Source organism: Sceloporus occidentalis, unplaced genomic scaffold (assembly GCF_023333645.1).
Source record: "Sceloporus occidentalis isolate IW3139 unplaced genomic scaffold, rSceOcc1.0.p SCAF_97, whole genome shotgun sequence".
Lineage (NCBI taxonomy): Eukaryota > Metazoa > Chordata > Lepidosauria > Squamata > Phrynosomatidae > Sceloporus > Sceloporus occidentalis.
This window is the reverse complement of record NW_028317077.1, coordinates 1,062,637-1,076,881: the sequence shown is the minus strand read 5'-3', so window position 1 is coordinate 1,076,881 and position 14,245 is coordinate 1,062,637. Positions and strand designations below refer to the sequence as shown.

The 14,245-nt window shown below is 37.3% G+C and overlaps 1 protein-coding gene across 1 annotated transcript in view; it reads right to left on the bottom strand.

The window, feature by feature from the left end:
* The window catches only part of LOC149284213 (netrin receptor DCC-like), a 197,343-nt gene that overhangs the window by 88,294 nt on the left and 94,804 nt on the right, over positions 1–14,245 (bottom strand). The window contains exons 8-9 of the mRNA XM_089496999.1: positions 10,249–10,405; positions 947–1,101 (exon numbers count right to left, since the gene is read on the bottom strand). Of these exons, the coding sequence (XP_089353125.1) occupies positions 947–1,101; positions 10,249–10,405 (312 nt within the window). The remainder of the gene's footprint in view (positions 1–946; positions 1,102–10,248; positions 10,406–14,245) is intronic.

Sequence of the window (14,245 nt, the reverse complement as noted above, 5' to 3'; positions counted from 1 at the left end):
TGATGTTGAGACTTAAATCATTCTTGTCTTAGATCCAGGATAGCTTTATGCCTATTCCATGAACGTTTAAATTCCCTCATTGTATTAACCACTACCACTTCTGCCGGGAGGCTGTTCCATATACGCCCTCCCAGTGCTCTTCCACCCTCTGAAATGATTAATGAAAGTAGTAAAAAAAGGAAAAAATTTATTTTGCAATCAGTGTAATAATTATAGAGATTGTTTTTACAAATAAGATACTATTTTAACTGAGTACTATTTATCACTCCCATCACTCCAGTGTTCCAATGGCCCTTTATCACTCCCATCACTCCTGCGTTCCAATAGCCCTTTATCAGTCCCATCACTCCTGTGTTCCAATGGCCCTTTATCACTCCCATCACTACTGTGTTCTAATGGCCCTTTATTACTCCCATCACTACTGTGTTCCAATGGCCCTTTATCACTCCCATCACTACTGTGTTCTAATGGCCCTTTATCACTCCCATCACTACTGTGTTCTAATGGCCCTTTATCACTCCCATCACTCCTGTGTTCCAATGGCCCTTTATCACTCCCATCACTACTGTGTTCCAATGGCCCTTTATCACTCCCATCACTACTGTGTTCCAAAGGGACATTGTTTTTGCCAATTTCAAGTTTGTTTCAGCAAGAAATGTCCTTGTTTTCCATTAAAACAGCTAAGTGACCACAAACGTTTGAATGCTGGTATGTATATCTGTAAATACAGTAATTAAGGGTGCTAAATGGCAGAATGTATAATTTGGGAAAGTGAAAGATACAACTATAATCTTGTCATCATGAACTGTCTTCATCATTTTACCCAGAATAACCTGGATACACAATTTCAAAGCATACTTTTCTCTTGTAAAAACTGCGACCCCCAAAAGTCATTTTAATTTTTTAAAATAGCATCCAGCACAATTACGGCAGAGCGTGCACTTACTTTCTGGTTGGGTCACAACTTTAACGGGCTGGGAGCTCTCTCCAGGTCCCCACTCATTGTAGGCCACAACACGGAAAAAATAAGTCTCTTCCGGCTTCAGATTTCCCACGGTCAGCTGCAGTGTTGCCGGTTGTGATGTATTTACAGCCCGTTCCCTGTTTAAAAAAATAAAAAAAAATAAAAAAACAATATTCACAAGAGTTTTTTTTGATAATGGAAGCAGCAATCTTGGTGGGTTCCTTGGACGTACCTTGGGCTTGTTAATTTCCACTTAAACCTTTTAAGTACCGTAATTCAACCAAGAAGCCATTGGAATGCACCCACAGAAACGTGAAAAACCCTTATAACCCTTGGTCAAGTGTTTTTTTTTACCAACAATATTATATATAACTTGAAGGACTGAACATTCTCTGTTTAAACCACTTTTAAATTCAATAAGACTTTTTAGTGCTATGATATTTTGGGGCATTTTAGCAGCATTTAATCAACATTTACAAAAGGCTGCCTGAGCCAATCAACAACATTCAGCAACTTAACAATAGGGATGACTTGAGTTAAGTTACGATTGATGTTCCTGTGATCTACACATATTTTATAGTATACAATCTATACAGTATATTATATATATATATATATTTTATTTTTTTATTTTTTTTATTTTTTTGTTTATATTAACAGAATTTAGTTTATTTAGTGCATCTGTAAAATACATGAAAAAATAGAGTTAGAGAAATATTATAGCGGTGTTATATATTGTATATATTGGCCCTTTATGTTTCAGTTTTATATGAACAGATATGCTTCTAAGCACAAGTATGGTTTTCATTAAAAAAATTTATTCTTTGTACGGTTCTCTGCTTTTTCTTCAAATTAGACCTTGCAGAAAATGTGTGAATATGCCTTAAAGACAGGATCAAAAAAGTAACATTTTTTTTCCACACTGCAAATACATCCAGGCTCATATCTGCCTAAAAGCTTAAGTGATTTAATTGAAAAATGAATTTGTAAAGCAGAATAGAAATATCTTTTCACTCTATTTCAAGGAATGAGTCCACGCGTTATAAATCTTAATAGATATTTTTAGAATGTGTAGGCGTTTTGGAGCAGAAACAAATTAAATTAATAAAAAAAAAATGCATATATATCTCAGCTGTACACACCTGTGACACAATTATTCACATTTTTATAGTGACAAAAAAATAGTTAAAAAGAAATTAAAAAAAAAATAGTTTTATTAATTAACCACAAGGACGTTCTGTTCTCATTGAGTTGATATCATATTGTTTAATGCTTCCGCAACAGATGAACGCGGTGTTCTAGGCCAAGCACCCATCCTCTTAGAAATAAAAATACTTTTCTAGAAAAAATATGGAAATTTGTAAACTAAGCTGCAGAAAAATGTCAACATTTTTACAGGTTGGTATGTCTCTAGATCAGTTTTGGAGGCCATCTTCTAGTTTGTCGCATGTCGCTAACATGCCTTTCATCAGATTAACAATAAAAAAAACAAAACATTTTGCCACCTGGCATTAAAAAGGTACTCCGTCTCGATAAAAGGAATAGGAATTCGCCATTTCATTTAGAGGCTTTAATCTCTTTATCAAAGCCGGACATGAAACGCCCGCATACCATTAAAGAAAGAACACAACATTCTGCTACACTCATTTCAAACAATACTAAGCATAAAAAGAGCAATATTTTAGTAGAAAAATACTAAAATTGTGCCCAATTCTTCAATATTCCACTGTGGAGGGAATATGCTTATTTTTTAAATAAAATTTTATGTGAAATATGGAATATTTCTTCAACCTCTCTTTTCCAAACTGTTCTATTACAAACTGAATAAATAATATTTTATAATTTAATGTATTGTTCCAAATTCTATAAATTAAAAAAAAAGAAGCTTTAAAAAGCCCGTACGCGTTAAACCAGTGACAATTCAGTAAAAGGAAACATAGGCTATTTTTTACTTTTCCTTCATTTTTGCTCATAATGCTCCACTCAGCTGGAGATAAGCCTGAGAAACATTAAAGACTTAAACATTATTTTTTTTTTCTAAGTATTTAATGTCAAACTGAAAATGTCGCCACTGCCAAATCACCTAAAATTCTGCACTGTAAAGTGATTTCTGAAACAGTCCTTCTTAAAAAGAAATAAAAAAAAAAAAAAAATTGTTTTATTAATTAACCATAAGGGACGTTCTGTTCTCATTGAGTTGATATCATATAGTTTAATGCTTCCGCAATAGATGAGCGCGGTGTTCTAGGCCAAGCACCCATCCTCTTAGAAATAGAATTCTTTTTCTAGAGAAAATATGGAAATTCACACAACTAGGCTGCAGAAATATTTTTACAGGTTGGTATGTCTCTAGATCAGTTTTGGAGGCCATAGACCCAAGAATGTGATTGGCAAGCAATGTCGTGATGTAATGTCACACTAGGTGTTTGGATTATAACATGACATCACACCCTCCCACAAACTGGTCCTTGTTTGGTGTCAAACTATCTCTGATTCCAATCGGATGGCCCCATCCTTTTATCACGCAAAAGATATCTCTGACCCTACTGGTCACCATATCATTGTCTTTCTTAGTTATTGTAGAAAAACTGCTACATTGTGTTACAAAATAGAACCTTACCCTGGAACGCTATACATTTGGAGAAGAGCCTTTGATCTCTAGGTGGTTTTCAGTTCTTCCACCATGTTCCATCTGGTTTCCGACCAATTGCCTGGATAGTGATGGCTCTCTCTGAAATTCAGCCCACCAACCAAGTCTCTTTATAGGGAAGAGCTCTGGGGGACCAGTCCTAGGTCTCTAGGTATGACTATACGCCAGATTACCAACATATCATAAACACGCCAACGTAGTTTGCAGAAGGTGCCCCCCCCTGTATATACCACTGCTTTGCCGACACCGTGGCTAATTCTATTGCTGTCTGTCATTCCCTGTCTCGTTCCCCAGCTGCCTGTTTCTTCTGAGCTATCCTTGTAATTCCTTTGGAAATTAAATAACAGGCCGTCTGAGTACCGCTCCACATATCGACAGATCACTAGGGCTTCAACGTAAAGTTTTCATTATGCAGTTTACAAAGTGCATTACATAGGAGCGTGATGTAATTATACGTGTCCTGAGCATCTAAAAATGATGCCAAGACGTGTCAAGCACCTAATTAGCAGCCTCGAGGTGTAAAAGTCTCACTTATATTCCTCTCTGTGAACTGATGAACATTAACGACAATCACAGAAATTATTATTTTTACCTTTTTCATTTTCCATTTGCTTGTGTTTAACAAAATACAGATCGTCTTTCTTTTTAACAAGATGGCTTTGTTATGAATCTTTTTTTATCAAATATTTAACGTGAATTTTATCCTTAATTTCTTCTATTTTTAACTGGCAACGAATCTCAATAAACCGTTACATTCAAAGAAAAGTATTTACTATATAATGTATTATATAGTAATAGTATATAGGAATTGTAGTATCAACATGGAGAAACATCTCAAACCTACTTTGCCTCGTTTGCTGCTTGGGAATCCACTAGGACGCCATTAGCTCTATACCATTTAAATTGGTCAGTACATAAGACAGGGGTTATTATTAGTGCCTTTTGGTTAAATATGACGGCAAAGCACCATGAGTCGTATTTATCAAAGCTGATCTAGAGACATTCCACACGTGGTCTTGAATTTAAAAATGTTCATGGACATATTTCAAGGAAACAAAACATTTCTTTGGGATTTTCCATACATCGAGATGAACAGATTCACAAATCTGCCTCCAGAATCTTGTGTGTTAAATAATAAATAACACGTCTGGATCTTCGGGACGTGACATGTAACAATAACCTGATAATCTAAGAAGGACAGGAGGACTATGACTTCAGATATGTGAAAATATAATGTATCAGCGTAAGAACGCTAAGCATTTAACCATGGAATCTGCATTAAAGACATCCTAAAATACTTTACATATCAGACAGATATCAGAACATAGAAATATTTAACGTGTGTATTTCCTCCTTAAGTAGATCTGTCATCTAAAATGAAATCACCAATGACTTACCTATATAAACTAAGTATAAAAAGAATGTAAAAGTCTTCTAATTCCAACCCTATGCTCTTCCCAAAACTATGTACGAAGTAGTAGACACGTGGCTGCGTGGTAGACCGTGAAATAGCGGGCACAGGATAAATTTCACTAGGGCTATAAATACCGGTGGTCATAATATGAATGCTGCTTGCTATGCCCAGGCTTGGCCAGAGTTCTTAATAAGGTTCTGAGAATAAATTGGGCGTAATCCCAATAAATGTCCAGAGGGTTATACAGATATGTCATTTCAGTCAGTACTGGATCATTTCTGTGTTCTGTTTCTTACAGCTAGTCAGAACCGGACAAGATTTGCCAGAACTGATCAAACCTGCATTAGTGTTTAGGGACTCTTCTCCCCATTCTTAGCCCATTTATGACGCTGGAAGTATTTTACCAAGGTCCTGTGGCATATAAGCATACCTGGGAACTCTTCTGGTTTTGCACAGAGACTCTGGGTGCATAGCTGAGTCTCCGGGTCACTGCGTGGAAACTCCGGGTCGTGGGAGCGGCATTGTGGCACACCCAACTGCCAGCCCACTTTCCCCTACAAAAATGGCGCGTGATGCGCAACATCAGTAGGACGTCGGCGGGACCGCCCACTCACATCGCAGAACCGCCCACCAACATTAGTGGGACTGCCCACCAGGGACTGTCAGCCAGGTAGGCATATAGGGCACCACAATATGCTGATATTTATAATAAAACTCAACAAGCCATTAGATGAAAGCATAAGATAATTATCCTAGATAAAATATAGGATGGGGCGGTAGAGTAATCAGTTTTTGGACTCTAACAGGAAGCCACCATTTCAAAAATTAAGTACAATGTGAATTTGCAGCAAAAAAATATACCTTATATGCCCCTTCTCTCCTGTAAAATCACATTTAATCTGATTTCATGAATTATTACATGGTAACGGGTTTAAGGGAGGTAAACCTAATTTTGCTGTCACGCATGATTCATATGATATTACAAAAAAGAGGCTAAAAGTCCTCGTGTCTAGATTTCAACAATAACATTTAATCTGACAGCTTGTGTGCAGCTGCAAAGCAGGTTAGAGATTTTAAAATGTTTTTTTTTGCTTTCATTTTACTGCGTAAGGCGGCCTAATCTTTCACGTAATGCACTATTTTTCCGTCTGTTGGAACTCAATAAACAGAAGTAGAATCGAGTCAGTCGGATGTAATGTTTGTTATACCAGCTGATTACATAATAGAAGTCGTCCTTCACATTTGAAATATCCCTTGAATTGGTCCTTTCCTCATACCACAGCCTGCTAAAATATCCATTCCCTGGAGATTTCCCTTTTTGATTATTGCTTACCGGCCTCCCCTCTCCTGTCTTTCACCCCTCCATTCTATTCTGAACTCCTCTTCCAGACCAATCTTCCTACCCTGACGTTCTTCATCCTTGGGCCGACTGTGTCAGTGACTCCACTCAAGTGGTACCCTCAACAATTCAATTTAAACTCCTGACCTACAGAGTCTACAACACCTCCTCACTCCCCTATATCTCTGCTCCAAATACTCTCCTAACCGCCATATTCGTTCTTCCCACAACTTTGACCTGAATTCACAAGAATTGAACTCAAAAAGAACAAATTCATCGTCTCTACCTCTACAATCTCTCTCACAACAATTAAATCATCCTCAAGCCTCTCCATCCAGAAGCAGCTCCTCTCCTTCCCTCTCACAAGAGCAGGGCTCTCTTCTCTGTCTGTGCCGGTATCTCTAAACGATGCGTCAATCTTATTGCCAAATATAGTATTATCTCAATTTTAACATTATTGTTAACCCCCCCCCCCCCATTGTTACAACGCTACGGAATCTGCTGGCGCTCTTTAAATAAATGTAACTCAATACATTACATATTTACCTATTTTACTAGCGCAGGAAAAATGGGAACGGCTCTTTTAAATCCCACGATACGTAACCAAGGTGAATATTAAAACGTATACTTTGTATCATCTAGTTAAATGCATAAAGTAAATGGTATAGGGTATTCCTTCTGGGTTATAAAGTTTTAATCATCCCATTTCGTGAAGTGTGGTCACATGCTTTCATAAAGTGTGTTTTTATTAAGTGGTAGATAAATGCAACATCCTCCCAGCAGAGGTGGTAGAAGCTAATAAAGTGAGGGAACTTAAACATGCATGGGCATATGGCTCCTATGACAAGACCAAGGGCTGATTAAGGTATGAGTCTTTACAGCAGGAATAACGGGCCAGACTAGACGGGGCAGAATGGGTCTTATCTGCAGGCAAATTTCTATAAATACCCACAAGGCCAATTTTTTATATAATTGACTTTGATATAAAATATGCAAATACAAATGTTTACCAAGACTGACTACTTTTCAGCCTGTTCTGAGCTAAAAGTAAAACATTTGACTTTATTTCCTCTTTGAAACAGCTAAACAGTTATTAGCAACGCTAATAATAACAGGGTAATTTTCATTTGGAAGTTAATTGACATAATGATTGTCAGGCTTAATGGTCGAAACAGCACTTTTACCGCCAGAAAGTATGTTATCAGTCGATTTATTGTCACTGATATTAGTGAAGAAAAACATCTTTCAGCTTGATGAATAATAGTAATGTTTGCCGAGGCTTTCCTTTGGGTTATTATGTATATAAAATGAAGTTAATATGTCTAACTCTAAAAAGTTAGAGACAAAGGGAAAGGCAAAATACCTAATTAGATCTAATTGTATAACTTTCACTATTCTCATTTTTCTTTGTTATTTTCTCTGCTTTTATGCGTTTCTCCAATTCATTTCATGTACTAATTCCGGCCGGAACAAGCCTGCCCTCTAAAGGTGAAAGTGTGCAAGCGCGCTTGCCACATATTTGTATAATGTTAATTTTAATATAATAAATATAATAATAAAATTGTAAAATTTCTATCTAATTTTTTTATATAAAAAAAATACCCCAGAATACATACATTTTATGGCATTTTTTTTTTATGCAGAACAAAAAAACAGAATTATACAAGAAATGCCATAAAATGTATTAACCAATGTCAATGGCAATGATATTTACTTTTTTTACATTTATTAAATTATTATAATATAAAAAATAGAATAATTTATTTAGACATACAAGTGTGAGTCGTTTCAATCTAACAGGAACCTAATATAAATCAATTTTTTTTTTACAAATATATTCATATTTAATAAAGAAAAAGGGGGAATTCTAGGGATGATGAGTAGTATAGGATGAGCCAGTGATGAAGCTCATCTGACCGTATAAGAAAATAGTTATGGATGTAAGGACTAATGCAATCAAGTATCTTAGCCAGTATAGGTTTTCTAGCAATTCAACGTTCACGCAAAAAGCACTTTCCCTTAGCTAATTACCTTGATGAAAACATTGAATAAATTTCAAAATAAAATCTTTGGACTGTGTTTTATTGATACATTTGTACCGTGCTCAAGTAATTCAGTGGGTTAAGACAGCTAGTTAGGAAGATCAGATAAGTAATGAACTTCCTATTTCCGCGAGAAACAGAGAAATAAAAACATTGAACAAGAAAAACACAATTATTTGAATGTTTCATTTATATAGAGTGTGAAACAAGAGTAAAATGCCATACAGCATAAAGAAACACCCCAGTCCTAATTTCATGTTTGAGTCAATTTTGTGTTTTGCTGCACCCGATGCCGCCATTTTATAGTTATTGGAGTTCCTTTGTCTCATTTAACTCCTCCCCCAGCTGCCTCTACTGAAAGCAGGGAGCATACCTCAGTATGCTTCTCGCACATGCTCAGTAGAACTTACATTCTAGTCAACAGAAGCTGAGCTACCATTGGAGTAGCAGCTGCCAATCACATATATGCTACCAGAATTCTGATGTTTTCATACCCTACATGTGATTGGCTGCTGCTTCAGTGACTTCAATTGGCGTGCTACTGAGCATGTGCAAAAAGTTCACTTACTAATACTTCCTGGTTTCAGTAGAGGCTACCAGGGGAGGACAGAAGTCTTCTTTTCTAACCCCAATAACAAATCAATGGACCAATTTGCTTGCAGTAAAATGCATTGGAGTCCAGGCAAAATATAGCTTAACATACATTTTTTTTTAAAAAAGTACAATTTTGGTAACACACCAAAATGACTCTTACAGTAAGAGTTCATTTTATGAACGGGTGTTTTCGAATCCCATGGAACTTTAATCTTTTTTGACATAGTAATGATTATATAATTATTTTACAAAAGAAAGGAATTGGAAATGTAGGTAATGAGTTCTCTTTTTTTTCTATTTCAGGCTTTTGTTTTAGATCTAACTAACATCACAAAAGAATTTACCGGTATTAGTGAAATACAAATGACTTCTATGTTAATGCATTTTCTGATGAAACCTTTGAATACTGTATGCACACAAATAGTAATCATCCCTTTTAATGCAAGTCGGGTGACTCATTGACTAATGACTAGACCCCCGGCAAAGGATGGGTTAAAGGTGCTGAATTTAACACATTTCTAAGTGCAGCATTAAAAATATCATTCTTCTTGAATGTCAAAACCTTTATATTTGTAATCATGTAAAATGACGCATCATTCTTATTTTCAGTGAATGCTTAAACATGTGACACAGAGGCCAATGCAGATAGGATATTGCCATAGAACTACAGAACAAGTCTATAGAAAACACATTCATGTGCTGTATTCAATGAAAGAACGCATACCATGTTTAAATATACTCACTTTCATGCAAAAATCTGCATAACTCATTAGCAAATTGCTAACGTAAATTGTTCATCATATCAAACATTAAAACAAATAACCCGGTGGTCCTTCAGTCCTCGAGTTTCATCGTAATGTTCTTGTCCAATTAGTAATCCACTGTAATCTTTTGCATGTGGATTTATTAAACAATACTTTAAACACATGAAAAATGTCATAGTTTGGTAGGATAATGCCTTGGGGTAAAATGGCCACCCGCGTGGTATCCTCTAAGTTAGCTAAATCCCTGTTACAATCATGGCGTCTTATAATGGGCAAAGTTGGAAGATGTCACCAGTTTTAAGTACCTGCACCAATACCTATTATTGTGAAGATTCCGGAATAACAATGTTAAGTCATCATATTAAAATTCTTCCGCAAATAGTTTTATTTGTAGCCACCGCCCAATAAAATAAAGAGTTATTGGAGACTTATAATACAGAAATACAATATTTTGGACCGCGTAGTCTTTTAAAGAGCTTACCTGTAAGCTTCGTCTTTGGAGTAGTAGATGGTATAAGTCTGTATATTGCCTCTGGTTTCTACGGGCGGGCGCCAGCTGAGACGGACGAATCGACTGGAAACCAAAACGGGGACCACGTCTCGGGGAGCAGAGGGAAGGACACTGGAACTGGGGACAGCTGGAGGGGAAGGTGTGGATTTGATCAGAGAGGAATTTTTGGATGTCGTCGGTGATACATAGGTTAGAGGTTCAATAGGAAAAGGAGTGGGAGGCATGGCTACTTTTTTGAAAAACACAGGGCAAAGTAAAAAAAAAAACAAAAAAAAAACAGGAATACAAAGAGAATTAAGATATCTAATATCTAAAGAAGGCATGTAAAGGTGAAATGTATATATCTTTAACATATATATTACTTTTGTAAAAGCATAACAATAAAAAGGCTTTTGTAACAAGAGTATTGTATGTCTACAGAATTTGAATGTTTGTTGAGAACATAAATCTATTATTATCAACATCAAATGTTTCAGAAAAAGAAAATGCAGAGAAAAATCCCAGGAAAGAATTCAACATTTTAGAGAAAAAGTATAGAATATAGAACGCTGAATTCATCTGCTCAGGAGTAACCCCTGCTGTAGGTCATCGACTGAAGTCAACGGGAAGTCATCATGGGTAAACTTAGTGCTATAAGACCTATGACGGATCATTAATCAATAAAGCAATCAAAGGCCCTTTTAAGCCTTTACACTCAAGTTGCATTACAGATGACGTAGAATCAGAATTTGATGAGAGATAAAAAGCATTTGGTCCATCTAATCTTCCGGTTTTTCCTGCTTTAAAGACTCAGACCTTTATAAGTTCTTGGCAAGGTCGGGCTAAGGATGATGAGGGAGACCTGGCACTCTAAGGCTAGCGGCCACCAATTATGTAAGTATGGCTGATGGCTGAACAGGAGAGGTTGCATGTTGTGTTTTATGCTTATTCAGTGTGTGGCCGGCCATATACAGCCGGTGGCCGCATACTGCAGCTGATCGGGTGAGTATGGGGAAATGTCGGCCAGCAGCCCACCGGGGTTTGCCCAGTGTGCCAGATGGCCTGGTTCTCGGTCTCCTTTTAGATTCAGTATCTCATTCATGTTTAAATTCTCTCCCTGTATTAATACGGTTTTTAGTTGCCTTTTCAAGTGAAATGATACAATTCAATCTCTTATAATATATAAGAAGCAAACTGTCTGTAATACAGAGCCAACTGTTCTCTCCCTATCTCACCGTATACATGACAGGAGCCCACTTTATATCAGATAGAAAAAAATACAAATATGGGTTTTGAGTTACCATTTTTACATATTTAATTTTTGTGGCAATTATCGACTTGTATTATGTTCGGCGCATAATAGTCACATGCGGATAGTCCAGAACATGTTTCTGTAAGGCCCCATTCATACCTGGAAAACCATACATAGTATTCCATGTTGGACACATTGTAGCACACGTGGAGAATTCTAATTCACTTTGTACAAGGTATTAACCCCTTAAGGACAATGGGCAGTCCCTAAACCCATTGAAAACAATGCATTTTGAGCCCGTACATGTACGGGCTTTGTCATTAAGGGGAATACCCCTGACGTTAAAAAGGGTCCCGCCAAGAATTCTATTTCTTCTGACTACTACTTTTCAAGGATAAGCTAACGGACGTGCGTTCTCTGGTATTTTTTTTCTTACTTATCTCATGCTCACTCATTTGTTGGCTTAATCTAGGAATTAACAATCACCATCTCTTACATTGCAAGGGCTAGAGACATGAAGCTGTTGCCATGACCACAGATCCTTTATCTGTTGTCATGGAGAAGAAAAAGGCATAAATATGCACCAGTGCCACCCCGTTGAAAGAGGTAGAATACAGTTATTATATTAAAGGTGTTTCAGCTTTCTTTCAAAATAAAATATAATTGCAGTTTTGCCTACTGTTTGTAAAGCACCCATTGAAAGCTCAGCTTTGTGTATATATATATATACATGTATATACACACACACACACACCTGCTTTGCCTTTAATATATATTATATATTAAAGGCAAAGCAATGTTATAATGTTTTAATTTATAGAGATTTATTAATATCCCAGCAAAGTCTTAACCCTAACTCCATCTAGATTGTAAGATCCTTTGAGCAGGGCCCTCCTCACCTGTTGTTTCTGTAAGTTATGTTATATACTACTTGTTATGTCCTGTCTACCCATTGTACAGCACTACGGCATATGATGCCGCTATATAAAACAATAAATATAACAATAATCAGGACATTTCATGCAAATGTTCCTTCGATCCCGATTACCCCTAGGTGCGTTCGTTTCCTACTGTCAGCCCAAGCACGGGGCTGTGAGTGATTTCCCGGACTCTGCGTTTAGCAGATAGGAGTTAGGCTTCTAATGCTAGGGATTGTTTGCAGCCGCCACAGTTCTTCTGTTTCTCGATTATCACAAAAGAAAATCGGATACATTTTGTTTAAAAAGGATTCTCAAAGCTGTATGTTTTAGAACCCGCAAGCAACAAACTGCTGTATTGGTGTAAGGAAGAAAATCTTCCCAGGGCCGTGTTCTCTCCTAGACCGATCAGGCGTAGGACAACCGTATTAGGCGATCAGGCTTCCAGGAGCCTCCTTTGACCTATTGAAGAGATGACCTTACTCCATGCCACCCATGTAGCATGCTGAGATATGACATCATAGCTCAGCATGGTAGACAGCGACCGCAGCGGTAAGTGCTGCTCTGGGTCAAGTCTCTGTACTTTTCCCCCCCGCTTTAAAGACCAGTCTCCACTCGACGCGTCTCATGGACAGCTTTCCGTGAATCAGAATCGTGGGGATATGGAAGAAGATTTAGCTGCTCGGCTACAGCAGCAACAATTTCCAAAGAAATCGAATTATTTAATGAGGACCCAAAAAATTTAATGATTTCTTCTTTAATTCTTACAGTACATAAACATGTATAAAAACACCGGAAAGGCGAATTCACCATGAGACATATCGACCAATGATCATGCACTGTATGTGATTTCATTAACATTACTAGAAATATTTCACTATCATTCAGTTTTATTAAATAAATCGGAATATAACGTGACATTTGATTTAGGACTTACGTTGTATTGTATTAGACACAGAAATGGCTTTTTCAAGCTTTGTAGACACCCAAGCCTAGAGGATGATGAACACAGACGATAAAGGGTATTATTACTATGCAGGATGTGTTACTAGGTAGGCAGCAGGGCTTGGCTCAGGGAAACAATAATCCTTTGCACGCTTCACTTCATGGTGAACCGCGGAGAAGCCTTCTGTTTGGAAATTGCTCCATGAGCATACAGGGCGGAAAAAAAGTGTTACCTTTAAGCCGATGAAATTCAATTTCAGATATCTTCCTTCTAAAATGAATTTTAGGAACAATTAAATAGCTGGGGGAAGGTAGGATGGGTTATAGGTCTTACAACTGGAATTTTGAAATGTAGTTACTTGGCTCAACCCTAGTTAGTCTTGTTACTAATCAGTGCCCTCCATTGCTTGAATAGGTTAGCCCCTTGAACTGCCTACCAGATTAAGACCCTCTGGGTCCCTAGGAGTGAACACAAAAAAATCTCCTTCCCTTTCGGGCTCCTGGCTCCATTCCTCCATTCCTCCTTGTCCATGGCAAGAGCTGTAGCCTTAATAATTCTGATGGCCACCTTCTAGAGAGAGTTAAACCACCAAGGTCCCCCTAGGCATGTGTCTAGGATGCCTAAATGCTAGTCTAACAATGCAATGGAGAGCCGGACAGGGGTAATTTTATTTTCGGTGGTTATTATTTCAACCTTTTTTCCTCTTTCTGTTATCCATTCCTCGTGTCCACAGAGAAAGACTTTGAGCAACATTTACATTCTGACCAGATACACCATTTAAGGATGTTCTACCTGCCGTGAATGTGAGATGGACAGGAGTCTCGCGTTGAATGCCAAAAAATATTCGATCAGTATACTTAAGCTTGCCCTTTG